The 27022-nt window shown below is 40.7% G+C and overlaps 1 protein-coding gene across 4 annotated transcripts in view; it reads right to left on the reverse strand.

The window, feature by feature from the left end:
• col7a1 (collagen, type VII, alpha 1) overlaps positions 1–27022 on the reverse strand; it is a 127916-nt gene that overhangs the window by 49651 nt on the left and 51243 nt on the right. For all 4 annotated transcript variants that reach the window (XM_056460236.1, XM_056460238.1, XM_056460237.1 and 1 more), the window contains exons 31-62: positions 26256–26282; positions 26120–26164; positions 25883–25984; positions 25731–25793; positions 18427–18462; positions 18282–18335; positions 18099–18170; positions 17859–17972; positions 15785–15811; positions 14581–14634; positions 14357–14428; positions 13733–13792; positions 13619–13654; positions 13482–13526; positions 13082–13117; positions 12941–12985; positions 12813–12848; positions 12660–12695; positions 12522–12554; positions 12249–12320; positions 11976–12035; positions 10330–10365; positions 10131–10211; positions 9635–9670; positions 9514–9558; positions 9351–9422; positions 8542–8586; positions 8413–8448; positions 8282–8323; positions 8118–8198; positions 8005–8040; positions 7507–7542 (exon numbers count right to left, since the gene is read on the reverse strand). In XM_056460236.1, the coding sequence (XP_056316211.1) occupies positions 7507–7542; positions 8005–8040; positions 8118–8198; positions 8282–8323; positions 8413–8448; positions 8542–8586; positions 9351–9422; positions 9514–9558; positions 9635–9670; positions 10131–10211; positions 10330–10365; positions 11976–12035; positions 12249–12320; positions 12522–12554; positions 12660–12695; positions 12813–12848; positions 12941–12985; positions 13082–13117; positions 13482–13526; positions 13619–13654; positions 13733–13792; positions 14357–14428; positions 14581–14634; positions 15785–15811; positions 17859–17972; positions 18099–18170; positions 18282–18335; positions 18427–18462; positions 25731–25793; positions 25883–25984; positions 26120–26164; positions 26256–26282 (1671 nt within the window). The remainder of the gene's footprint in view (positions 1–7506; positions 7543–8004; positions 8041–8117; positions 8199–8281; positions 8324–8412; positions 8449–8541; positions 8587–9350; positions 9423–9513; positions 9559–9634; positions 9671–10130; positions 10212–10329; positions 10366–11975; positions 12036–12248; positions 12321–12521; positions 12555–12659; positions 12696–12812; positions 12849–12940; positions 12986–13081; positions 13118–13481; positions 13527–13618; positions 13655–13732; positions 13793–14356; positions 14429–14580; positions 14635–15784; positions 15812–17858; positions 17973–18098; positions 18171–18281; positions 18336–18426; positions 18463–25730; positions 25794–25882; positions 25985–26119; positions 26165–26255; positions 26283–27022) is intronic.

The raw sequence follows: 27022 nt of genomic DNA on the forward strand, positions 1-27022 counted from the left end.
CTATACAGCTTTATTGTACATTTGATTATTTTATTTTCAGTAATTGAATCTGATTAGACTTGGTTCTATTATAATTATCTGTACTTGTGATTTATTATATTTTATGCAGATGCACTTGTCATGGATTGGTCAGGCTCTCACGACCCCCACTCACGAAGATCACCATCACCTGACTTCTAATGAGCACACAGCTGCATCACATTCACGAGCACCAGATAAAAGCACAGCACTCCAGTCGCTCATTGTCCGGGCTCGTCTCGACGAAAGCGGACAACTGAGCGACCACTCAGCGTAGTCATCCTCAGCTAAACAAACGATTTACTTACCTGTTCTCTTTGTATTCCTCCTAGTCTTCCTGGTCCTCCCGAATCGTCCTGTCTTCCAGTCCTTCCAAGTCTGTGTCATCCTCTGTCAGCTGTATCTGGTGTGTGCTGTCCATCCTCGTGTATTCCTGTTACCCAGCCACGGAGGAAAAGACCCCAACATCATTCCTGATCCTCCTGGCTATCCTTCATGTGCTCCTTGTTGTCATTCAATAAACACCCTAACGTTTCCTTACCTCTGTCTCCTGTCCGCTTCATAACAGAAGCCCGGACCCATAACGACGACAACATGAGCACCCTCGATCACTTTCAAGAGCTGGTGGACCAGTTGAAGCGGATTCTACAGCCACCAGCTCCACTTTCCAACGCACCACCAGCACCGAGCACTTCCGCCTCCACAGTTTCTTCTTCGGCCCTTCCTTCCAGTCCCATGGCCCGACCAGCGCCCTACTCAGGCGGAGCGGGGGAGTGCAATGGTTTTCTGTTACAATGTTCCCTCATATTCGAAATGCAACCTTCTCTATATCCCACAGATAAGTCAAAGATCGCCTACATCGTATCACTACTCTCTGGACCTGCACTTAAATGGGCTGAGACGATCTGGAACCAAGCCGGGCCGGTCATGAATTCCATCACTACCTTCACGGAGTATTTCAAAGAGGTGTTTGGACGTTCTGATGGGGAAGTAGCCGCTGGAGAGCAGCTGTATCATCTAAAGCAAGGTACTCTATCTACACAGGAATATGCTCTCCGGTTTCGCACTCTAGCAGCTGCAAGTGGATGGAATGAGAGATCGTTGTTGACCACGTACCGGCTCGGCTTGGAACCCACTCTCCGAATCCAGCTGGCCACATTAGATGATACAATGGGTCTGGAGAGATTCATCCAACATTCTCTCCGATGTTCCGATCGTCTCCGTTCCTATCAACAGGACACCATCACCCCCTCGTCTGCACTCCTCCAATCGCCTGAATCAACAGCCTCTCCAGAACCAGAACCCATGATAATAGAGTCTGGAAGACTGACATCAGCGGAACGACAGAGGAGGCTGACCCGGGGTCTGTGTCTATACTGCCGGTGTCAGTGGACACACCCGTATGGAGTGTCCCCTTCGTCCCATTCGGACTTCAGTGAGTGTATTCAGTACGAATATTGAACAATGTAAACCACTTACTACCACCGTACAAATAACTACTGCCTCTATTTCTCTCCTTGTCACAGCCCTCATCGACTCCGGGTCAGCAGGGAACTTCATCTCCCAATCCCTCTGTCGTCAACTCCACCTCCGTACTGAGGCGTCCTCGCATATATACCAGATACAACCGATAACCCAGTGCACTCGATCTTCGACCCGTATCCATCGACAATGCGAAGACATCCTTCTTCAAGTGGGGCTGTTACATCAAGAGAGGATTCAATTTCTGGTTCTGGAGGGTGCAAATATGGACATCATTCTAGGGCGCCCGTGGCTGGTGAAGCACGATCCCATCATCTCTTGGGGCACAGGAGAGATAAAGAAATGGGGATCTGGATGTACACCTACCTGTTTTCCAAATCTCCCTCTTCAAGGTCGGAACCCCATTTCTTTGTTTGCAACATCGGTCGAGAGCCCTCCTGAGAAGCAGTCTATCCACATTCCTAAGGAGTACAGCTCCTTTCATGATGTCTTCTGCCCCAAGAGAGCTTCCCAGCTACCGCCGCATCGGCCATGGGACTGCGCGATCGACCTAGTTCCAGATGCCCAGTTGCCAAGAGGTAGGATCTACCCGCTCTCGCTTCCAGAGAATCAGGCAATGGAAGATTACATAAGGGAGGCTCTGAGTCAGGGGTACATACGTCACTCAAAATCACCAGCCGCCTCAAGCTTCTTCTTTGTGGCCAAGAAGGACGGAGGGCTGCGTCCATGCATCGACTACAGGGTCCTAAATAACGGTACAGTAAAATACCGATATCCCCTTCCTCTGGTACCAGCCGCTTTGGAACAGCTCCGAGAAGCTAAAGTCTTCACTAAATTGGACCTCCGCAGCGCGTATAATCTGATAAGAATACGTGAGGGGGACCAATGGAAGACAGCATTCGTGACCCCTACTGGCCACTATGAATATGAGGTCATGCCTTACGGTCTGGTCAACGCCCCCTCCGTATTCCAAAACTTCATTCATGAAGTCCTCCGGGAGTTTCTTCACCACTTTGTAATAGTGTACATAGATGACATCCTCATTTACTCCCGGAGTGAGGCCGAACATCGCCAACACGTTGCGGAGGTCCTACACACATTGAGAGAACATCACCTCTACCTCAAAGCGGAGAAATGCTCATTCCACCAGAAGTCGATTCATTTCTTGGGATACATCATTGATCAAACCGGTATACGTATGGATGGGAAGAAAATTGAGGCTGTTCTATCCTGGTCAGAACCCACTTCCACTAAGGAGCTCCAGAGGTTTCTTGGGTTTGCTAACTTTTATAGACGGTTTATCAAGGACTACAGCAGGATTACATCACCTCTCACTAATCTCCTCAAGGGTAAACCCAAAGGACTGGAGTGGACCAAAGAAGCAGCCGCAGCCTTCCGCCTTCTTAAGAAGGAGTTCACAAGGGCCCCACTCCTGACTCATCCTGACCCAAATCTTCCTTTCGTGGTGGAAGTGGACGCATCCACCACCGGCGTCGGGGCAGTATTATCTCAACATCATGATACACCGCCCCGACTGCATCCCTGTGCCTATTTCTCTCGGAAGTTGAGCCCGGCGGAGCAGAATTACAGCATAGGAGACAGGGAGCTGCTAGCAATCAAGCTAGCCTTGGAGGAGTGGCGTCACTGGTTGGAGGGAGCCAAACATCCGTTCCAGGTGATCACAGATCACAAAAACCTCCAATATATCAAGGAGGCCAAGAGACTATGTCCACGTCAAGCCAGATGGTCACTTTTCTTCTCACGTTTTGATTTCTCCATTTCCTATCGTCCAGGACCCAAGAATCTAAGAGCAGACGCTCTCTCTCGTTTACACGAGCATCACGATCATGAAGAACTCCCAACGAAGATTCTTCCCGAACACATCTCCATTTGTCCGATCACCTGGAACGCTCCTCCAGTCGTTGCCACTCCGGAAGCCCCTGCTCCGCCGGGATGCCCTCCTCATCGGCAGTTCATACCACCTGAACACCGGGTAGATCTGATCCACTCCTTACATACCTCGCTAGGCACTGGACATCCAGGGATCAACAATACTCTCTCGCTAGTATCCCAACGATTCTGGTGGCCAAACATGGCAAGGGATGTGAGGCAATATGTTCAGGGCTGTAAGGACTGTGCCCAATCCAAGAGCCCACGTCATCTACCCGCTGGAAAGCTCCATCCCTTGCCGATTCCGAACCGTCCCTGGTCACACCTAGGAGTGGACTTTATCACTGATCTCCCTTCATCAGAAGGTAATACCTGTATTCTAGTCATAGTAGATAGATTCTCAAAGTTTGTCAAACTAATCCCTCTGAAAGGTCTTCCCACAGCCTTTGAAACTGCCGACAATATCTTTAATCAAGTCTTCAGGTCATTTGGTATTCCAGAAGATATTGTGTCGGACAGAGGTCCACAGTTCATCTCACGTCTATGGAAAGCCTTCTTCAAGCTCCTAGGTGTGGCCGTCAGCCTCTCTTCTGGATATCATCCCCAAACCAACGGGCAGACAGAGAGGAAGATTCAGGAGGTGGGACGGTTCCTGAGGACCTTCTGCAGTGGTCACCAGAGCTCCTGGAGCCAGTATTTGGGCTGGGCAGAATATGCCCAAAATTCACTGCGGCAACCCTCCACCGGACTCACGCCATTCCAGTGCGTCCTGGGCTTCCAACCACCGCTCTTTCCCTGGGATGGCGAACCATCTGATGTCCCCGCGGTGGATCACTGGTTCCGGGAGAGCGAGAGAGTCTGGGACGAGGCTCATCAACATCTGCAGAGGGCAGTCCGTCGAAGCAAGGTAACCGCCGATAGAAGAAGGTCTGAAGAACCCAGATACACACCCGGACAAAAGGTGTGGCTATCCACCCGGGACATACGCATGCGACTGCCCTCTCGCAAGTTAAGTCCCCGATTTGTTGGTCCCTTCACCATCGTGGAACAGGTTAACCCCGTCACCTACAAACTACAATTACCCTCTCACTACCGTATTCACCCTACATTCCACGTATCACTCCTGAAACCCTATCACGATCCTGTTCTTCCCTCCACAGAGCCTGACCACGAAGAGGAACCCCCTCCTCCACTGCTCCTAGAAGAAGGAGCCGTCTACGCAGTGAAGGAGATCTTGCGTTCCCGACGTCGTGGTGGCCAGTTGGAGTACCTGGTGGACTGGGAAGGGTACGGCCCCGAAGAAAGGACATGGGTTCCCAGAGCTGATATTCTCGATCCTAGTCTCATGGTGGAGTTTCATGAGAGCCACCCTGAGTTCCCAGCGCCTAGAGGCAGAGGGAGACCACCACGGCGTCGGAGGTGTCGGCCCTCAGGAGCGGGCCCTGGGGAGGGGGGTACTGTCATGGATTGGTCAGGCTCTCACGACCCCCACTCACGAAGATCACCATCACCTGACTTCTAATGAGCACACAGCTGCATCACATTCACGAGCACCAGATAAAAGCACAGCACTCCAGTCGCTCATTGTCCGGGCTCGTCTCGACGAAAGCGGACAACTGAGCGACCACTCAGCGTAGTCATCCTCAGCTAAACAAACGATTTACTTACCTGTTCTCTTTGTATTCCTCCTAGTCTTCCTGGTCCTCCCGAATCGTCCTGTCTTCCAGTCCTTCCAAGTCTGTGTCATCCTCTGTCAGCTGTATCTGGTGTGTGCTGTCCATCCTCGTGTATTCCTGTTACCCAGCCACGGAGGAAAAGACCCCAACATCATTCCTGATCCTCCTGGCTATCCTTCATGTGCTCCTTGTTGTCATTCAATAAACACCCTAACGTTTCCTTACCTCTGTCTCCTGTCCGCTTCATAACAGCACTCCCCTACAAAATCATCTCAAATTATCTTTTTTTTTTACCAAATCGACTTATTCAAGTTGTCTTGTGAAATATTACAATATACATTGCAGAAAATCTAAAAATTTTTTTTCCAATATTATGCAGCCCAATATTATTCATTGCAAAATTAATTTGAACAGATGAACAAGGTGTTCAATTACCTGCTCAGGGGAAATTATAATAAGGGAATTTGATCAGACATCACAATCCATTTTGAATCAAATTAATTGTACTGTTTTCTTCTAAAAATCTGTTAAATTAACTGCCACTTGGTAGAGCACTTAATACAAGTGTCCCTTTTGTAATACTTTGATCCAGCCAAGATGCATTTTCAAAAAAAAAAAAAGAATGACAGTTTCACCTCCAAAAACATAAATTATATATACACTCACTGGCCACTTTATTAGGGTACACCTGTCCAACTGCTCGTTAACTCAAATTTTAAATTAGCTAATCACATGGAAGCAGCTTCAGGCATTTAATTTTATGCATTTAGGCATGTAGACATGGTCAACTGCTGCAGTTTAAACCGAACATCAGAATGGGGAAGAAAGGTGATATAAGTGAATGTGAACGTGGCATGATTGATGGTGCCAGATGGGCTGGTCTGAGTATTTCAGAAACTGCTGGTCTACTGGGATTTTCAAGCACAACCATCTCTAGGGTTTACAGAGAATGGTCTGAAAAAGGAGAAACTATCCAGTGAGTGGCAGTTCTGTGGGCGCAAATGCCTTGTTGAAGCCAGAGGTCAGAGGAGAATGGCCAGACTGATTTGAGCGCTGATCTCTGAACACACAACACGTCAAACCTTGAGGGGGATGGGCTGCAGCAGCAGAAGACCACACCGGGTGCCACTCCTGTCAGCCAAGAACAGGAAACTGAGGCTACAATTCACACAGGCTCACCAAAATTGGACAATAGAAAATTGCAAAAACGTTGCCTGGTCTGACGAGTCTCGATTTCTGCAGCGACATTCAGATGGTAGGGTCAGAATTCCGCATCAACACCATAAAAGAATGGATCCATCCTGCTTTGTATCAACAGTTCAGGCTGGTTGTGGTGGTGTAATGATGTGGGGGATATTTTCTTGGCACACTTTGGGCCCATTAGTACCAATTGAGCATCGTGTCAACGCCACAGTCTACCTGTGTATTGTTGCTGACCATGGTCATGCCTTTATGACCACACACATCTTCTGATGGCTACTTCCAGCAGGATAACACGCCATGTCATAAAGCGTGAATCATCTCATACTGGTTACTTGAACATGACAATGAGTTCACTGTACTCAAATGGCCTCCACAATCACCAGCTCTCAATCCAATAGAGCAACTTTGGGATGTGGTGGAACGAGAGATTCGCATCATGGATGTGCAGCAGACAAATCTGCAGCAACTGCGTGATGCTATCATGTCAATATGGACAAAAATCTCTGAGGATATTTCCAGTACCTTGTTGAATCTCTGCCACGAAGGATTAAGGCAGTTCTGAAGGCAAAAGGAGGTCCAACCCGATACTAGTAAGGTGTACCTAATAAAGTGGCCGGTGAGTGTATATTTTCAATAAAGAATTTATAATAACGAATAACAATCATAATTAAATTTAATTATATTTTTAAACAACATATGTAAACTGCAAAACATTATAGACGAGTTCTTTAAATATTTGCCACATTGAAAATACCAAACCTTTAAGCAAACCATAAACTTCCACATCTTTTAGAAAAATAAAGCAAACCACTCAAAGCTACTGCATGATTTATTTAAATAGATTTGTGGCTGAAAGACATTGCTGAAAAATTGATGCATTGAATATTGTTTTGTAATCATATCATGATTCGCTGAATAAAACTTTAATCTAATTTTGAGGTGCCAAATGATTACAGCCCATCAATGAACCTGCAGTCTTTGCATTAAGACATGCAGATGTTTTAACATTAAGCCACCTTTAACCATTATTACCACTTCCTGCCAGAAATCTTTTAGTTCAAACACATCTTTTTTACCAAATATATTTTGTATACATGACTTGTGGTCATATTAACGTTCTCAAAAAAATGCTTGGTGTGTTCATGGCCATGAGGGTGAAACATTTCTTTACTCTGGAAAATGAAAGAAGCTTGAAGCATGACATCCCATAATAAACTGAGAAAACCAGCTCTCTTACTTTTTCTCCTGGACTGCCCCTGTCGCCTGGGTCACCCTAGAACAAATAGAAAGAAGAATGAGATATACAGACTGCTATTAAAAATAACAAATAGTTGAGTTATGTGGTTTATAAATCAGATAATTCAGTAATTTAGTATTTCAGTTATATAACATTATACTACACTTCCCTAAATAACAATCCAGTATGTATGAATGAGATTAAAGCAATAGTTCACCAAAAAATTCAAATCAGTGTTTCAAACAAAAGAAGGTGTTTTGAAGGATACTTGTTACCAGACAGTTGATGGTATCTATTAACTTCCATTAATGAGTCAATGGGTTTACCAACATCTTTTAAAATATCACCATTAATGTAAACCATTAATAACCTCATACACTTTTAAACCAAGTGTAGGGTGAGTAAATGATTGTGGAATATTCATGTTTTGGGTGAAAAAGATACATAAATAGTGATGCATAAATAGCTAAAAGATATTAAACTACAGGAGGTTCTTACTCTGGCTCCTGGTAGCCCACGCTGCCCCTCGGGACCCTAAAAAACAAACAGTTCCAGATATAAATCCTATTACTCTGAAGCACACATACTGTCTGATCTCCACGCTGACTTACGCTTGATCCTGCAGTGCCTTGAGCTCCTGCTTCACCCTTTAGGCCTTTAGCCCCATGCTCTCCTGGGTCACCTGCTTCTCCCTGGTGATACAATATGGGTCATAATTATAATGACAAAATCAGCATGATAGCCAATGTTTAAAAATATGAGGATTTTTTTGTACCTTTTCTCCTTTTTCACCTCTTAGCTGTTTCTCTCCTGTTGTCTAACATAATGAACAAATTCAAGTTATTTATGTTGTATAACTAGGATGTAGATAAAAAAGTGAAGAAATGAAATGATTTAGAAACATACCACATCTCCAGGAGGTCCTGGGGGACCTTGTATACCCTATAATAACCAATGATGAAGATATTTAAATGATTATTTCAGTGTTTATGTTGGTCTAAACATGGCGTTTGGAATTTGAGTTTGATTTTTCACCTGATCTCCCTTTGGCCCTCTTTGTCCCATTGTGCCTGGGGTACCCTATTAAAAAAAAAAAAACACTGATCACATGACCACACAAATAACTAATTCAATAGTCTTTGCAGCCACCTGTTGTTGTTTTATTTATCTTTTATTTAAACGCTTGAGAAAACCAAGCAAGATATTAGCTTTAGTTATCAATAATAACTAATAGCATTAATAATATTAACATTCTGCAGAGTAATTGTATTTTTATTAACATTAGTTAGACCAAAGAGCAGATTTTTAAAATCATCCAAAAAAGTAAGCAATTAAAAAATAAATGCAAGTAAGTATTGTTCCCAATACGCGTGTCTTGTTGATAAATATTCTTATTTTTTCCAAAAAAATGGCTATAATTTTTTCTATGATTTACAGAAAACACCCTCTAAAAATTTTGCCAGGCATATTTAGAACAAGAATAATCTGTGTATATATATATATATATATATATATATATATATATATATATATATATATATATATATATATATATATATATATATATATATAATTTAAATATATAATTTATTTTTGGATCTCAGATTATATTATTATTTTTGTGCATATTATTGCATATTGTTTTGTATATTTTAATAAAAACAGAATAAGTATGTTGTTTGATTTTACAAAAATATCACTATTACACTGAACAAGGACTGACAAATGCCATTTAGTATTACGGAATTTAATATGCTTTCATTTTATTTTTTATTTAATATGATGCAGATACCATAGTCGTCGACCCATGTAATACATTCAGGCAGCCATATATTATGTCTTACATTTCGTCCATCTTCCCCTGGATCGCCTGTGTCTCCTTTTGTCCCAGGTTGACCTGATTGCCCCGGTAGTCCCTAAGATATTAATAGACCACTGTTAGGATGTGGCTGGACTAGATGGTACAACAATTTAGCATCACATACATTACCAAATCTGTGTACTTACTCTTAGACCTCTTTCCCCTGCTTTACCCGGCAACCCAGGTTCTCCCTTAGAAATAAGGGACAAATCAACAATAAATAAAAAGCACATGAATTATGAGTAATTATGACAAAAAAAAACTTACTGCAATGCCATCCTCTCCCTTATCTCCTTTAAGCCCCTAAAGAAACAAAAGAAGAGATTAGACTTCCTACATTCCTACTACTTTTCTACAGCGTTTTCACTTCATTTGGTTCCCTTTGATGAATAGTAATACATTTCTGTATTTCAGAAGCCACAAGTGCAAATAGCAGTATTTAAGAAAATAAAAAAGAGAGAATTGCATCAGAAGACAAAGAAAAGAAGTCACCTATTATCTTGACTACTTGCTACCTCTGTAAGAAAGAAAGAGGTTAGATGAAAATATGAAATTGTTAGTAGTGTAAAATATCATCATCGAGGTAGATTAGTTTTAAAGCTAATGTCGAAAAAGCAGCAACTTTCAGAACATGCAATACTGTATGTTTAGGGTTAATAAGTGTTAGACCAGTTAACCTCAAGAAAGATTTAAAAAAAGTTGTTAAAAGCAGCTGTAGATTATAGAGCCCTGTGTTCATGTATAAATAGGTGCAAACTCTCACATCTTTCCCTCTGGGGCCCATAGGCCCTTGTGAACCAGGGCTGCCTGCTTCTCCTCTCTCCCCTGCATCACCTTGACTGCCCTATAGTCAAATATAAAAAAGACACGGCGCGATTCATGACTACTTACTTAGGCTAATGCAGAGTCGTTTGCATGAATGTGTTCTGGAGTGAGAAAGAGAGATTAAGGTTTCACTTTACCTTTGCGCCAGGTTTTCCAGACAATCCACCGGGACCCTGTTTAAATCAACAGCTATTGATTAATTTATGTTGAAATTATTGTTAGGATGGCAAAACTGTAGATGTGCAATCTATTTCATACTTTTCAAAGAATTGTATGAGTCTGAAAATCCCTGATTGTGATGTTATTATCCAAACTGCAATTTTCTTTTATTAATTATTTATTGACGCACAACAGACAAAAAAGCAAAAGTTACATTGATATTTTTTTAACTAATGCATTTCGCAGATGCTTTTATCCAGAGTGACTTACAAAAGAAGAACAAAAGCTAATTGAGTGAGTGCAACAAACAAAATATAAATTAAAAAAAAGTTTAAACATGAGATAATCATGTGACATTAATTGTATGTGAACTTTGTATACAGAAACAGTTTGGGGATATTTTTGTGCGACCAAGACTGCATTTTAATATTTTAAACATTAAAATAGCACCACACGATTAAGAAGAATGGAGATGCCATTTGCTGTCATTTCCACTTCGGACATTAAAAGGCAAATCCTCAGCAAAAAAGGAGAGCCGACATGAACAAATGGAAGGACAGAGTAAGGAAGGCTTTGAGGGATGCTGGGAAACCATATTTAAATCAAAGAGGAGAACAAAAACCAGGAAAAATCACTGAAAGAGGTGAGTGGAAGAACCATATATGTGATGAGATCTCTCTCTCTCTGAATGCGCTGAGGAGCGCTAAACAGCACAAAAACAGTTAACCTATCAAATTAAACCACATGCCATATATAATAAAGCTGTATCAATGCATATTTCCTGCATATTGTATTTGTTTATATATTAATTTATACTGTGAGATGGCGCAAGAACAGTTTAAAGTAATTCATACACAGATGTGCTGAGCCAGTAACAACAATATTTATGATGTATGTCAGCATTTTATGTATTTATTATTGTTTTTATTCATTTATTTATTGCTTATTGTTAATAATTGATTGTTATTGCCTGTACTATAGGAAGGTTGATGTATTGTACATTGCTCATACTGTAATAATAATAATAATAATAATAATTTTAATAATAATTTTAATAATAATAATAATAATAATAATAATAATAATCATTCATTTTCTTTTCGGCTTAGTCCCTTTATTAATCAGGGGTCACCACAGCGGAAATAATCGCCAACTTATCCAGCATATGTTTTACGCAGCGGATGCACTTACAGCTGCAACCCATCACTGGGAAACACCCATATACTCTCATCTACACACATACACTTTAGCTTAGACAATTCACTAATAGCTCATGTCTTTGGACTTGTGGAGGACTGGAGCACCCGGAGAAAAAGTGATATGATAAATTGGAGTTCTGTTAATCCACACTAACTGGACATATATCGTTCTTCCACATTTAAGAAAAATAAAACATAATAATTAATAAAAAACATTTTTAATAAGGACACTGAAAAATGTATCTCCTTAGTATTGAGAAGCTTTTATAGTCTATCTTCAAGTAATAAATATATAATATATAATATAATGTTCCCAATCCAAATGAAAAATATCCTATTACTCAAAATGTGAAAATAAGGATTTATATGGTTCTTTGTCTCAAGGCCTCAATTATCACAGTCTTTTCTCTGTCTTGATTGCTTACCCGATCACCCTGGTCCCCTTTAGGTCCAGGTTGGCCAGGCTCTCCTGCTCCAGGAGCACCCTTTGGAACAAGTTAGAAATGCTCAATCATGCTTAGTTTCACAATTTGAATTGTACCATGAAACTCGCTTTACGAAACTATCATATTAGGATTTTTATTACAAAGCTCTAAATGACCATAAGCAAAATCAGTTTCAAAACTGTTTTAATTTTAAGTGCTCATAAAACTAGTCCTTTTCCCGAATGAACACTTCAATTCAATCACAAAACTCACCCTTTCTCCTTTAAGTGCAGCATCTCCTTTGTCACCTTTAGCTCCAGCAGTACCTGGAAAGCCTCTTTCACCCTAAAAAAGAAGAAAAAGAGGAGAAGGTTAAAATAGGTGAAGTATTGAATGGATTTTTTCTTTGGCATTAAAAATCTGAGTTTTGTGGATTCACACCATCTGAATGTCAGTACAAAAAAGATTTATCATAAGAATAAAATGGAAAGCCCGCTATCTGACATAGACAGACTCAGACTCAGGCATTGTTCTCAAAAGTCATACCCGTTCTCCTTTTCTCCCAAATGAACCAGGATCCTGTAAAAAAAAAAAAAAAGAAACAGCGAACAACGTCAAGAGAACCACTAAAACTGCATAAAATTTTCATATCAATTAAGAATAACATGAACATTGTGAGCTTACACTGCTTCCTGGTTCCCCCTTTGCACCTTCAGCACCCTTACAGCAGACAGAGGCACATATAAATATGGTTTAAAATCAAAATAACAAAGATATAATATCTGGTCACAGATAACTGAGATTAATGATGTTTGTGGAGCTGACTTCCTCACTTACTTTCTCTCCAGGAAGGCCATTGCTCCCTGGCAAACCCTGAAGGCACATATAAATAATTTACAACATGCATGTACACTCATGCATTTTCACATGGCTTGTGACTTATCATGGCTCGTGCAGCCACTCACCCTCAGTCCTTGAGGTCCAGAGGGGCCTGCTGAACCTTTATCTCCCTAACATACAAACAAAAAAAGACACAAACCAGCACAGCATTACCCACAGCTCGCTAATAAGAATATACATGTTTTCACAAAAGGTTAATGACACACCTTGTCTCCTGCTGGACCTGAAGGGCCTCTGTCTCCCTAAAAAAACATCAAAATCATAAAAAGAATTACATCAAAATCTACCTGTTTCATTTAAATGAGCATTCAATGGGTTTACGGCTTAGCACCTTAAAAGTTTCGATTGTTCTGTTGAACAGAAAAGGAGATATTTTGAAGAATGTTGGAAACCTGTAACCACTGACATCCATAGTAGGTAAAAGAAACACTATGGAAGTCAATGCTTACAGGTTTCCAACATTCTTCAAAATATCTCCTTTTGTGCCCAGCAGAACAAAAACCTGTCAAGGATGAGTAAATGATGACGGAATTTTAATTTTTGGATGAACTATCACTTTTAATGTACACTAAATAGCACAAGGGACTCTGAGAGAAGGATATTTACCTTGGCTCCATCTGAACCAGGAGCTCCAGCTTGTCCTCGGTCTCCCTGAATAAATGACATAACATCATTAGCTTATTCCTTGCTTATTTTGCACACTCCTTGACGACACAAGCCATAATAAACTGAATTCTGTTTACCTTACTTCCGCTTTCACCAGGAGGGCCGCGGGGACCCTGAAAAACATGAATAAAAGAAGAATGAAAACAAACGTTAGAGTGAGCATGAGATATATTAGTGAAAGCATTTCATACCCGGTCACCAGGATCTCCAGTGTTTCCTTTGGGTCCTGGTTGACCTTCAGCACTTTCAGCCTGCAACACATTCACACACCGGCCAAGTTAAGATAGATAAGTAAAGCATATACGTACAGTGCTCAGCATATATAAGTACACCTTTTAAACTCGTATTTTTAATAGGTAGCTATACAATATTATATTTGTGCATATACATTAGATTAGTCAGTACTGAAGCCAAATCTGGAGTTTATCTAACAAAATAACTTACGATAACAGTCCAAAAACTAGTATACCCAAATGTATATGTTAATATTAAAAATATTAAATACAAATAAAAAAAAGAGGAAAAATCAAGAGAAGAAAAAAATTTGTAGGTTGTAATTGTTTTTGCAATACTTGAATTTGTATCTTTCAATTTCTAAATATGTTTGGTGACTAAAATATTACTTTAATAAATATATCTGTTTAATAAATCTGTTTTGTTTAAATGCACCAAAAATAATTGCCTATATTCACTGAGAAATGGAGAAAAACATTCAATTTCAAAATGGGGTGTACTCAATTATGCTGAGAACTGTATTTTACAACACGCAGTCACACTATCTTGTGTGAAATAAATAATGGCACACAGTAACATACAGGTTCTCCTTTTGCTCCTTTTTGTCCAGTCAGTCCTCGTGGGCCCTGCGGACCTTGTGGTCCAGAACTTCCCTTAAAAGACACACAAACACTATTCAGAGTATGCGATAATTCCTCAAATACACACAATGAAGAAAACACAAGCAGTTTACAGCAGCAACTCATAAATACAAATCAACATCCATTTACACTGCCACTTTGCCATGAATAATGGAAACACCTACAGGTTCACCAGGATCTCCTTTAGCAGCTACTCCACTGCCCACACCAGGAAGACCCTTTAAATCAGAATTAAACAGACAATCCACAGTCATGAAAATATCCCATATAGTTGTATGCTTTCAGAAAGTTCTGGCTGTCATTAGATTAATTTGCCCTATTTGAATCCTTTAAAAAAAGTACTAGCTTCTCTACATCAAGAAAAAAAAAAACTGATTATTGTTTTACATTTCTTGGAAATGCATCGTAAAATGTATTTAATTCACAGCATTTCCATGTCATGGACATTTAAAATATATATTTTTAACAAAAGAAATACAACATAAGTTGCAAGAATTGTCTTATTGATTGACTTTGGAAAAATTTACGTATAGCGTAAAGAGAAAACCTGAAGTGTTTTTCGAAATTTGAAATCCCTTTGTAGGATTTCTGAAGGAAGCGGATACAAATCTTTTCTCTGTATAACTTGTATCACCTACTAGTGATATATCGTTGTTGTTATATGATGTATCTATATAGTGTATGTGTATGAACAGTACATACATTAATTAATTTATTTATTTGTATATCCATAAATATAGATTTTTTCATTGTAATCTTTTATTTGATTTTTAAATTAGTTTTATATTATTATTTATTATATATTATTATTTTTATATTATTATTTCCTTTATATTATTATATTATTTTTTTTTCATGTTTGGTTTTGATTTCTTTAGTTCATGTTAAAAGCTCCTAAAAATCAATAAAGACAGTGCTTAAAATAAAAAAATTAAAAAGAAATACATTTTCCAATCACTGATTTTGAGATTTATAAAAGATAAATCATATATTTTGGACTGTCAACATGCAATACATACAATGACATTTCTGCATGTTTATTTAACATGGGTGGTGCAAACCACTGTGGCGACCCCTGATGAATAAAGGGATTAAGTAAAATGAATGAATGAATGAATATTAACATGCAAGCTTTATGTAAAAAAAACCTGCAAATAAATGATTGTTATCAAGTAAAACACATTAATTTTACATTTACTAATTGAACACAATAATCAGGCTAATATAAAAAATGTATAACTTATGCAGTGCATGATGTCTATTTCATAATATTTATTCTGTTTTATTGTTGTGTTCTTAATTATTTGTCGATCTTTATTTGAGAAGGCTTCCCTGGCTTCTTTTGAAGAACTATTAGTATTGACTCACCCTTTCTCCAGGGCTGCCTTTGTCACCCTGCATGAACATAAAAGGAAACACAAAAAGAGACAGGTACAAGATTGGCTGAAGGCACATTTGAAACTTCAAATGGTGAAAACAATAAATTTATTAATACTTCATAGAAGTATTGATTCAAAATAAAATGCCAGTGGTGCATCCACATACATTCATAACCAAGGAAAAAAAAATCTTTGTATATCAACAGGCATTTGGTTCAGTTAACAGATGTTTATTTTGACCTCTAACCTTATACAGAATCTGAAGAAAGATGAGTGAGCTCTGGTATCACATGGATATTCAGATTCATAAATTCATAGGTGTTGTAAATTATGTAATAAATGATTTGAACAGTAGTATTTTCATGAGCTAAAATGGTTTTAAATTATTTACTTTTATCTTTGCTGTTATGTGTCAGTAGGAAATATCAGTTTCATTTTCCAAACATTACTTTTGAGTTTTATATACAGTTGAGGTCAGAATTATTAGCCCCCTTTGAATTTTTTTTTTCTTTTTTAAATATTTCCCAAATGATGTTTAACGGAGCAAGGACATTTTCACAGTCTGTCTGATAATATTTTTATCTTCTAGAGAAAGTCTTATTTGTTTTATTCCGGCTAGAATAAAAGCTGTTTTTAATTTTTTTTAAATCATTTTAGGGTCAAAATTATTAGCCATGATTTCAACTGGAGAAGCGCACAAATTTTTGAGACTTGAGCGAACTGTTCGCGAGGCGCTGCGTTTCATTTTAGTTTAATAATATGAATCACTTTGAAGAGATTTTGTCTGAAACAGGTATGCCTGTACAGACATCTTTATAATCCGTCTATTCGTGATCATAGGGAGAACCAGATGATCAATAATTTGGCTAAAAGGGAAAAGAGGAAAGTTTTTGTAAAAATTTTTTAGAAAAACTTGAGGGATAAGTTTGTTAAAACCAAAAAGAGAGGCCATGGCAAAAGTGGAGACCCAGAATATGTTTTTCCACCATTCATAGTTTTTACACTGGTGTATATATTAGAAATTTGAATTTAAAACAATATAATAGCTACAAAAGTAAAATGAAGAAACATATTATTTCTTTGATAACTGGAAAAGAATATTTGAACTTACCGGTTTACAATTAACTGATGCCATCTTTTTCTAGGCTTTACTGGTGATAATGGACAGGAATGTTGGACCATTATTGCCTTTTTAGCATTTAAGTAGAGGACTAGACAGTAATGTGTCAATTGTGGAGTGGGCTAAATCTAAAAAACCGTCAGTAATTTTAGTAAGTGTACTTTTTTTTTGCTTTTATTCTTGTAGAGCAACCCATGTTCTGTTTTCATTAATATTTTAATAAACTTTAATAGGTAGAACTGTCCGAGATATGAACAAAAGCAAGTGATGCATCAAAGTTGCATCAAAAATCTTGAACGGTTATAAAAATCTTTAAAATCCTTAAAACAATTTCTAAAAATAATTTGTTTAAAAATCTTGAATGATATTAATGATATGACATAGTTCCGTAAACTTTCTACTTCTATGTTTATCCTACTGATTTTACTGTGAGCTTCTTTTAACTGCCCCCTGTCGTTTTAAAGAATGTCTCATAGGCGAACGCATCAAGTATAAAATCCTCGTCCATTTCGTGAGGCGTGTGCGCAGAGGTCCGCGACACGGCGCCAGGCGATAGTATAAATCAGCCTTTAGACTGCATCCTCATTCAGCTTTCAACTATAGCTGTGCAGGCAGTTTTCTGGAAGTGTCTTGACAGATTTTCTGGATGTGGTCTGTCTCAGTTTGTTATATTTTTTCATGTCTTCCCAGATAGACTGGATGATGGTAAGAGCTCTGTGTGGATTATTACAATTAATAGCAAATTAATTAATTATTGGAAATGTAAACTGGTATTTCCTACTGGCACTTTATTTATTTAGAAATAAACAACTAAACCATTTTTTAAGCTAGTATAAATGCTAATAATTTTGGCCAACACTGGAAAAAAGAAGATACTTGGGGCAGGGCCATACATTCAGCATATTTAGAGACTCCTTTATCAGAGAAGGAAATGGATTCTAACTTTAATAGAGAGTCCAGGTGTGCCTTGTGACCCCGGTCGACCGTCCTGTCCAGGCAGACCTCGTGCACCTGCCTCTCCCTTTGCCCCATTCACACCTTGACGACCAGGAGTGCCCTAAAAATACAGAGAGAAAGAATGTGTTATGTAACCTCCCTATTTAATATGCAATGACATAAAGGACAAACTATGTTCTTCTTTGTATCACTGTGCAGGTGGGAGTCATTTTCTTGTATTTCTTACAGGGATCCCTGGAATTCCTGGCTCTCCTTTACGGCCTGGTAAACCTCCTCCAATAGCAGATCCAGCTTCACCCTGTAGTAAATAATAACAATCCATCATTTCCTGTACCCAACAATAGAAATCAAGTGGTAAATCAGACAGTGGAAGAGATCGGTGATAGATTTATTGCATTATTGCTCTTACCCTTTCACCTTTCTCTCCCTTCGATCCCTGAGGGCCAATTAGACCTGGTTCTCCCTATGAAATGCAAGGAAAAACATTTAACAAGAAGTGGTTTATTTTTGTGTCTACACTATATTGTGTGTACGGTGTATTAATGAATACTCACAGGGTCTCCTCTAACACCTGGTAACCCCTGACTGCCCTAAAACAACAGAATGACATCAGACAATGAATGCAGATTTGAATTTAGAATCATTTATTATTGGTAACATTTTATTTTAAGTCACAATTCACACTATTTACAAACAATTAACTAAGAATATAAGCTCAACAATCTATTAATTAGCTGCTTATTAATACAGCAGTTTGGTTTGGGGTAAATATCGGGATGTAGAATATGATCATACATTATAGCTGCTAATAAACAGTTAATTTCTTAATAATAGACAGGTAATAAGCCAGAAGTTAATAGTGTAAATTGTGACTTAAAAGAAAGTGTTACTTTAATATTTTTATAATTAAGAGAAGTTAATAAATTAACTGATTGAAGAAAAACTTGTAAACTCACAATTTACTCATTCTAAAGTGGTTCTAACACAAAAAAAGATACTTTGAAGAATGTTGGAAAGTGGAAGCCACTAACATCCATAGTAGAAAATAATTAATATGGCTAGCAGATTACAAAATTCTTCCAAATGTTATCTTTGTGCTTAACAAAAGAAAACAGATTTGGAACAAGTAACAATTTAGAAGTAGAGTAAGAATTTTAATTTTTGAATTAACTGTCCCTTTAGAACAGAGATGCCCAAACTAGGGCCTGCGGGCCTGCGTCATCCCACCTGAGAAAAGAGGAAGAATGATGGGGATGGTTTAAAACAGGGTTGCCCGAACATTTTCTTATAAAGGGACAAAAAGAAACTTGATTGAGGCTAGTGGGCCAAAGGTAAATATTGTTGCCATGGGTAATTGCCTAATTTATTTAATAATCCTTAAAAATAACTAGAAAACTGTTATGATCACCAGCGATCTAGTGGCTGTAGATCACTAAAGGACTACAAATGCACCATTTATGGATTACAAGTTCCAGTCATCCACCACACACACAACCAGTTCCTGATCATGGCTGATTGCATACACACAGCTGGAGCCTGATTACATAGACAATAAAAACAGCACAAACACACACATTGTTGCTGAGTCTTGTTTACTGTTTGGTGACATTACAACGTGTTTTCTTTGTCTTGCTTTGCTGTGTTTTGATTCTCGCCTTGTTTATCTGTTTATTCCTGTCTGCTGCCTGCCTTCTGACCATCTGCCTGTGTATTTGACTACAACTCTGGATTGCTCTTATACATCTATTTGCAAATAGAGAATGCAGAGACTTTGGTGAGCAGATCAAGGCAAATGCAGATTCTGCTTGACTAGCGTATTCAGCATTGAACTCCACTGTTATTTTTTATTGCAATAAGTTATAATTTTAAAAGTTATACGGCTGTACTTTTTTTTATTTCTTTTTTAATTTTACTAAATATATTAGGAATTTACCCATGGCAACTTTAATGTAATATAGTTTGCTATATTTACTTTCGGCCCAAGACTCATAACGATATTTAGTTTTTGGCCCTTTACACGAAAACATTTTGGCCACTTTAGAATGTTTTAGCATGCCTCCTGGCTTATTACTAGGCCCACATGGAATCTGCGCGCACAGAATTCCGCAGATTTTTAGCCCATCATTGATTCTGTTTACTTGTGTAAATGTGTGTAAATTTATATTATTCAGTTTTTAAATTAATTTCTGTAATATTATTGACTAATATGAAAATGTTCATATCATTTATTTACAACACAGTTTGTAATGTAATATTTTATTTATATATATATATATATATATATATATATATATATATATATATATATATATATATATATATATATATATATATATATATATATATTGTCATGGATTGGTCAGGCTCTCACGACCCCCACGCACGAAGATCACCATCACCTGACTTCTAATGAGCACACAGCTGCATCACATTCACGAGCACCAGATAAAAGCACAGCACTCCAGTCGCTCATTGTCCGGGCTCGTCTCGACGAAAGCGGACAACTGAGCGACCACTCAGCGTAGTCATCCTCAGCTAAAACAAACGATTTACTTACCTGTTCTCTTTGTATTCCTCCTAGTCTTCCTGGTCCTCCCGAATCGTCCTGTCTTCCAGTCCTTCCAAGTCTGTGTCATCCTCTGTCAGCTGTATCTGGTGTGTGCTGTCCATCCTCGTGTATTCCTGTTACCCAGCCACGGAGGAAAAGACCCCAACATCATTCCTGATCCTCCTGGCTATCCTTCATGTGCTCCTTGTTGTCATTTAATAAACACCCTAACGTTTCCTTACCTCTGTCTCCTGTCCGCTTCATAACAGAAGCCCGGACCCATAACGACGACAACATGAGCACCCCCGATCACCTTCAAGAGCTGGTGGACCAGTTGAAGCGGATTCTACAGCCACCAGCTCCACTTTCCAACGCACCACCAGCACCGAGCACTTCCGCCTCCACAGTTTCTTCTTCGGCCCTTCCTTCCAGTCCCATGGCCCGACCAGCGCCCTACTCAGGCGGAGCGGGGGAGTGCAATGGTTTTCTGTTACAATGTTCCCTCATATTCGAAATGCAACCTTCTCTATATCCCACAGATAAGTCGAAGATCGCCTACATCGTATCTCTACTCTCTGGACCTGCACTTAAATGGGCTGAGACGATCTGGAACCAAGCCGGGCCGGTCATGAATTCCATCACTACCTTCACGGAGTATTTCAAAGAGGTGTTTGGACGTTCTGATGGGGAAGTAGCCGCTGGAGAGCAGCTGTATCATCTAAAGCAAGGTACTCTATCTACACAGGAATATGCTCTCCGGTTTCGCACTCTAGCAGCTGCAAGTGGATGGAATGAGAGATCGTTGTTGACCACGTACCGGCTCGGCTTGGAACCCACTCTCCGAATCCAACTGGCCACATTAGATGATACAATGGGTCTGGAGAGATTCATCCAACATTCTCTCCGATGTTCCGATCGTCTCCGTTCCTATCAACAGGACACCATCACCCCCTCGTCTGCACTCCTCCAATCGCCTGAGTCAACAGCCTCTCCAGAACCAGAACCCATGATAATAGAGTCTGGAAGACTGACATCAGCGGAACGACAGAGGAGGCTGACCCGGGGTCTGTGTCTATACTGCGGTGTCAGTGGACACACCCGTATGGAGTGTCCCCTTCGTCCCATTCGGACTTCAGTGAGTGTATTCAGTACGAATATTGAACAATGTAAACCACTTACTACCACCGTACAAATAACTACTGCCTCTATTTCTCTCCTTGTCACAGCCCTCATCGACTCCGGGTCAGCAGGGAACTTCATCTCCCAATCCCTCTGTCGTCAACTCCACCTCCGTACTGAGGCGTCCTCGCATATATACCAGATACAACCGATAACCCAGTGCACTCGATCTTCGACCCGTATCCATCGACAATGCGAAGACATCCTTCTTCAAGTGGGGTTGTTACATCAAGAGAGGATTCAATTTCTGGTTCTGGAGGGTGCAAATATGGACATCATTCTAGGGCGCCCGTGGCTGGTGAAGCACGATCCCATCATCTCTTGGGGCACAGGAGAGATAAAGAAATGGGGATCTGGATGTACACCTGCCTGTTTTCCAAATCTCCCTCTTCAAGGTCGGAACCCCATTTCTTTGTTTGCAACATCGGTCGAGAGCCCTCCTGAGAAGCAGTCTATCCACATTCCTAAGGAGTACAGCTCCTTTCATGATGTCTTCTGCCCCAAGAGAGCTTCCCAGCTACCGCCGCATCGGCCATGGGACTGCGCGATCGACCTAGTTCCAGATGCCCAGTTGCCAAGAGGTAGGATCTACCCGCTCTCGCTTCCAGAGAATCAGGCAATGGAAGATTACATAAGGGAAGCTCTGAGTCAGGGGTACATACGTCACTCAAAATCACCAGCCGCCTCAAGCTTCTTCTTTGTGGCCAAGAAGGACGGAGGGCTGCGTCCATGCATCGACTACAGGGTCCTAAATAACGGTACAGTAAAATACCGATATCCCCTTCCTCTGGTACCAGCCGCTTTGGAACAGCTCCGAGAAGCTAAAGTCTTCACTAAATTGGACCTCCGCAGCGCGTATAATCTGATAAGAATACGTGAGGGGGACCAATGGAAGACAGCATTCGTGACCCCTACTGGCCACTATGAATATGAGGTCATGCCTTACGGTCTGGTCAACGCCCCCTCCGTATTCCAAAACTTCATTCATGAAGTCCTCCGGGAGTTTCTTCACCACTGTGTAATAGTGTACATAGATGACATCCTCATTTACTCCCGGAGTGAGGCCGAACATCGCCAACACGTTGCGGAGGTCCTACACACATTGAGAGAACATCACCTCTACCTCAAAGCGGAGAAATGCTCATTCCACCAGAAGTCGATTCATTTCTTGGGATACATCATTGACCAAACCGGTATACGTATGGATGGGAAGAAAATTGAGGCTGTTCTATCCTGGTCAGAACCCACTTCCATTAAGGAGCTCCAGAGGTTTCTTGGGTTTGCTAACTTTTATAGACGGTTTATCAAGGACTACAGCAGGATTACATCACCTCTCACTAATCTCCTCAAGGGTAAACCCAAAGGACTGGAGTGGACCAAAGAAGCAGCCGCAGCCTTCCGCCTTAAGAAGGAGTTCACAAGGGCCCCACTCCTGACTCATCCTGACCCAAATCTTCCTTTCGTGGTGGAAGTGGACGCATCCACCACCGGCGTCGGGGCAGTATTATCTCAACATCATGATACACCGCCCCGACTGCATCCCTGTGCCTATTTCTCTCGGAAGTTGAGCCCGGCGGAGCAGAATTACAGCATAGGAGACAGGGAGCTTCTAGCAATCAAGCTAGCCTTGGAGGAGTGGCGTCACTGGTTGGAGGGAGCCAAACATCCGTTCCAGGTGATCACAGATCACAAAAACCTCCAATACATCAAAGAGGCCAAGAGACTATGTCCACGTCAAGCCAGATGGTCACTTTTCTTCTCACGTTTTGATTTCTCCATTTCCTATCGTCCAGGACCCAAGAATCTAAGAGCAGACGCTCTCTCTCGTTTACACGAGCATCACGATCATGAAGAACTCCCAACGAAGATTCTTCCCGAACACATCTCCATTTGTCCGATCACCTGGAACGCTCCTCCAGTCGTTGCCACTCCGGAAGCCCCTGCTCCGCCGGGATGCCCTCCTCATCGGCAGTTCATACCACCTGAACACCGGGTAGATCTGATCCACTCCTTACATACCTCGCTAGGCACTGGACATCCAGGGATCAACAATACTCTCTCGCTAGTATCCCAACGATTCTGGTGGCCAAACATGGCAAGGGATGTGAGGCAATATGTTCAGGGCTGTAAGGACTGTGCCCAATCCAAGAGCCCACGTCATCTACCCGCTGGAAAGCTCCATCCCTTGCCGATTCCGAACCGTCCCTGGTCACACCTAGGAGTGGACTTTATCACTGACCTCCCTTCGTCAGAAGGTAATACCTGTATTCTAGTCATAGTAGATAGATTCTCAAAGTTTGTCAAACTAATCCCTCTGAAAGGTCTTCCCACAGCCTTTGAAACTGCCGACAATATCTTTAATCAAGTCTTCAGGTCATTTGGTATTCCAGAAGATATTGTGTCGGACAGAGGTCCACAGTTCATCTCACGTCTATGGAAAGCCTTCTTCAAGCTCCTAGGTGTGGCCGTCAGCCTCTCTTCTGGATATCATCCCCAAACCAACGGGCAGACAGAGAGGAAGATTCAGGAGGTGGGACGGTTCCTGAGGACCTTCTGCAGTGGTCACCAGAACTCCTGGAGCCAGTATTTGGGCTGGGCAGAATATGCCCAAAATTCACTGCGGCAACCCTCCACCGGACTCACGCCATTCCAGTGCGTCCTGGGCTTCCAACCACCGCTCTTTCCCTGGGATGGCGAACCATCTGATGTCCCCGCAGTGGATCACTGGTTCCGGGAGAGCGAGAGAGTCTGGGACGAGGCTCATCAACATCTGCAGAGGGCAGTCCGTCGAAGCAAGGTAACCGCCGATAGGAGAAGGTCTGAAGAACCCAGATACACACCCGGACAAAAGGTGTGGCTATCCACCCGGGACATACGCATGCGACTGCCCTCTCGCAAGTTAAGTCCCCGATTTGTTGGTCCCTTCACCATCGTGGAACAGGTTAACCCCGTCACCTACAAACTACAATTACCCTCTCACTACCGTATTCACCCTACATTCCACGTATCACTCCTGAAACCCTATCACGATCCTGTTCTTCCCTCCACAGAGCCTGACCACGAAGAGGAACCCCCTCCTCCACTGCTCCTAGAAGAAGGAGCCGTCTACGCAGTGAAGGAGATCTTGCGTTCCCGACGTCGTGGTGGCCAGTTGGAGTACCTGGTGGACTGGGAAGGGTACGGCCCCGAAGAAAGGACATGGGTTCCCAGAGCTGATATTCTCGATCCTAGTCTCATGGTGGAGTTTCATGAGAGCCACCCTGAGTTCCCAGCGCCTAGAGGCAGAGGGAGACCACCACGGCGTCGGAGGTGTCGGCCCTCAGGAGCGGGGCCCTGGGGAGGGGGGTACTGTCATGGATTGGTCAGGCTCTCACGACCCCCACGCACGAAGATCACCATCACCTGACTTCTAATGAGCACACAGCTGCATCACATTCACGAGCACCAGATAAAAGCACAGCACTCCAGTCGCTCATTGTCCGGGCTCGTCTCGACGAAAGCGGACAACTGAGCGACCACTCAGCGTAGTCATCCTCAGCTAAAACAAACGATTTACTTACCTGTTCTCTTTGTATTCCTCCTAGTCTTCCTGGTCCTCCCGAATCGTCCTGTCTTCCAGTCCTTCCAAGTCTGTGTCATCCTCTGTCAGCTGTATCTGGTGTGTGCTGTCCATCCTCGTGTATTCCTGTTACCCAGCCACGGAGGAAAAGACCCCAACATCATTCCTGATCCTCCTGGCTATCCTTCATGTGCTCCTTGTTGTCATTTAATAAACACCCTAACGTTTCCTTACCTCTGTCTCCTGTCCGCTTCATAACATATATATTATATTATATAAAAGACTTGATTTGTTTACCAAATAAAGTGGACCTAGATGGATTTGCATTGTAAACATTAAATACAAGTTAAAAATGTATTACTGTTTAATTCATATATTGAGATATTAGTTATGATACTCTTAAAATCATCCGCATAAATCCACACATTTTTTAACAAAATTTTGTGCAGAAATAGCAAAAAATGTCAGCAGATTCTGTCTGGCACTACTTATTACCGCTCATGCTACAGTATATCTACAAATGTTGCTTCTACTAAACTATTTAACTGAATTATTCATGTTTTCATTCTTACTGGCAATCCAACTGCACCAGATCGACCTGGGACACCAGAACTGCCATCCAATCCGGGGAATCCCTGAAAAGGATAATTGCAAACAAATATAGAGGAAATGATTATATTACCCTGTGTCAGTAGATGTCTATGCATATTTAAGTGCCACTTACTCTCTCGCCTTTTTCTCCTTTCACTCCCAGACTGCTGCCTGGTTGACCTGGTGTCCCCTCTGCTCCTCTGGGACCTTCTCGACCTGGTAAACCATCACGACCCTATTAAAAAATACACATACATTCAAAGAGACATTTACTTAAGCATATAGAAAAACATTGTTTCTTGGCATTAGAAATGTACTTCATAATGCATGATGAACAAACTCAGCTTAATGTGTATGTAGATTAACTTACAGGCTCGCCTTTCCTTCCATCCACTCCATCTCTGCCTCTCTCACCCTATATACACATTTTACCAGAAAACTAGAGTAAAAGTCACTGTGAATATTATGTGCATCAACAACAAGAAAGACATCACGATAATTATTACCTTCTCACCGCGTTCCCCTTTAGCACCCTGCAGCAAAGACAAAGGTCAAACTTCCTTAATGAATAAAGTTGCATGTAAATGTGCAAATGTAAACACAAATGAGCTAGCTCGTAGGGCTGTGCAATTTGATGATATGTATTGCATGGACAAAATAAAAACTTCATATTATGCTCTGGTGTCACAAAATATATTGTTTATGGTAATACTTTTTCATAAGCATAGTATTACACGCTATTACAGGGATATTGCAGACAAAACATGAATAACAGCATTATGAGATTTGCAATCTTCATTTAAAAAAATTATATTTGCTGATTGGTTAAACTACTTATTTCAAATGAGCTGAAACAACACAATTATTTAGGTTTTTTTGGGGAAAACTTATTTTTTTAATGTTTAATCCACTTAAAAATGAAGAAGTTAACTTAATTCCTTCATGTTTCCCCAACACAAATCGATGGTGTGGAACCGAGCATTGTTTACAGTGTTGAAAATATATTTGCATTTTAATTGTTACTATTTTGGACTTGTTATCATTAGGTTTTAAACGGTGTTTTATATTTTATTAATATTTATTTTATATTTCTACAATTTTAATTAAAGATTTGCCCTGAAGTTTTAAATAATGTGAGAAATATGATCATATTTGAATGAGTATATTTTTTTAAATGTAAAAAAGAAATGTAGTCTATGTTAAGTCAGAATTATTAGCCCCACTTTGTTTTTGTTTTTTCTTTTTAAATATTTCCCAAATTATGTTTAACAGA

This window comes from Danio aesculapii, chromosome 6, assembly GCF_903798145.1.
Source record: "Danio aesculapii chromosome 6, fDanAes4.1, whole genome shotgun sequence".
Classification (NCBI taxonomy): domain Eukaryota; kingdom Metazoa; phylum Chordata; class Actinopteri; order Cypriniformes; family Danionidae; genus Danio; species Danio aesculapii.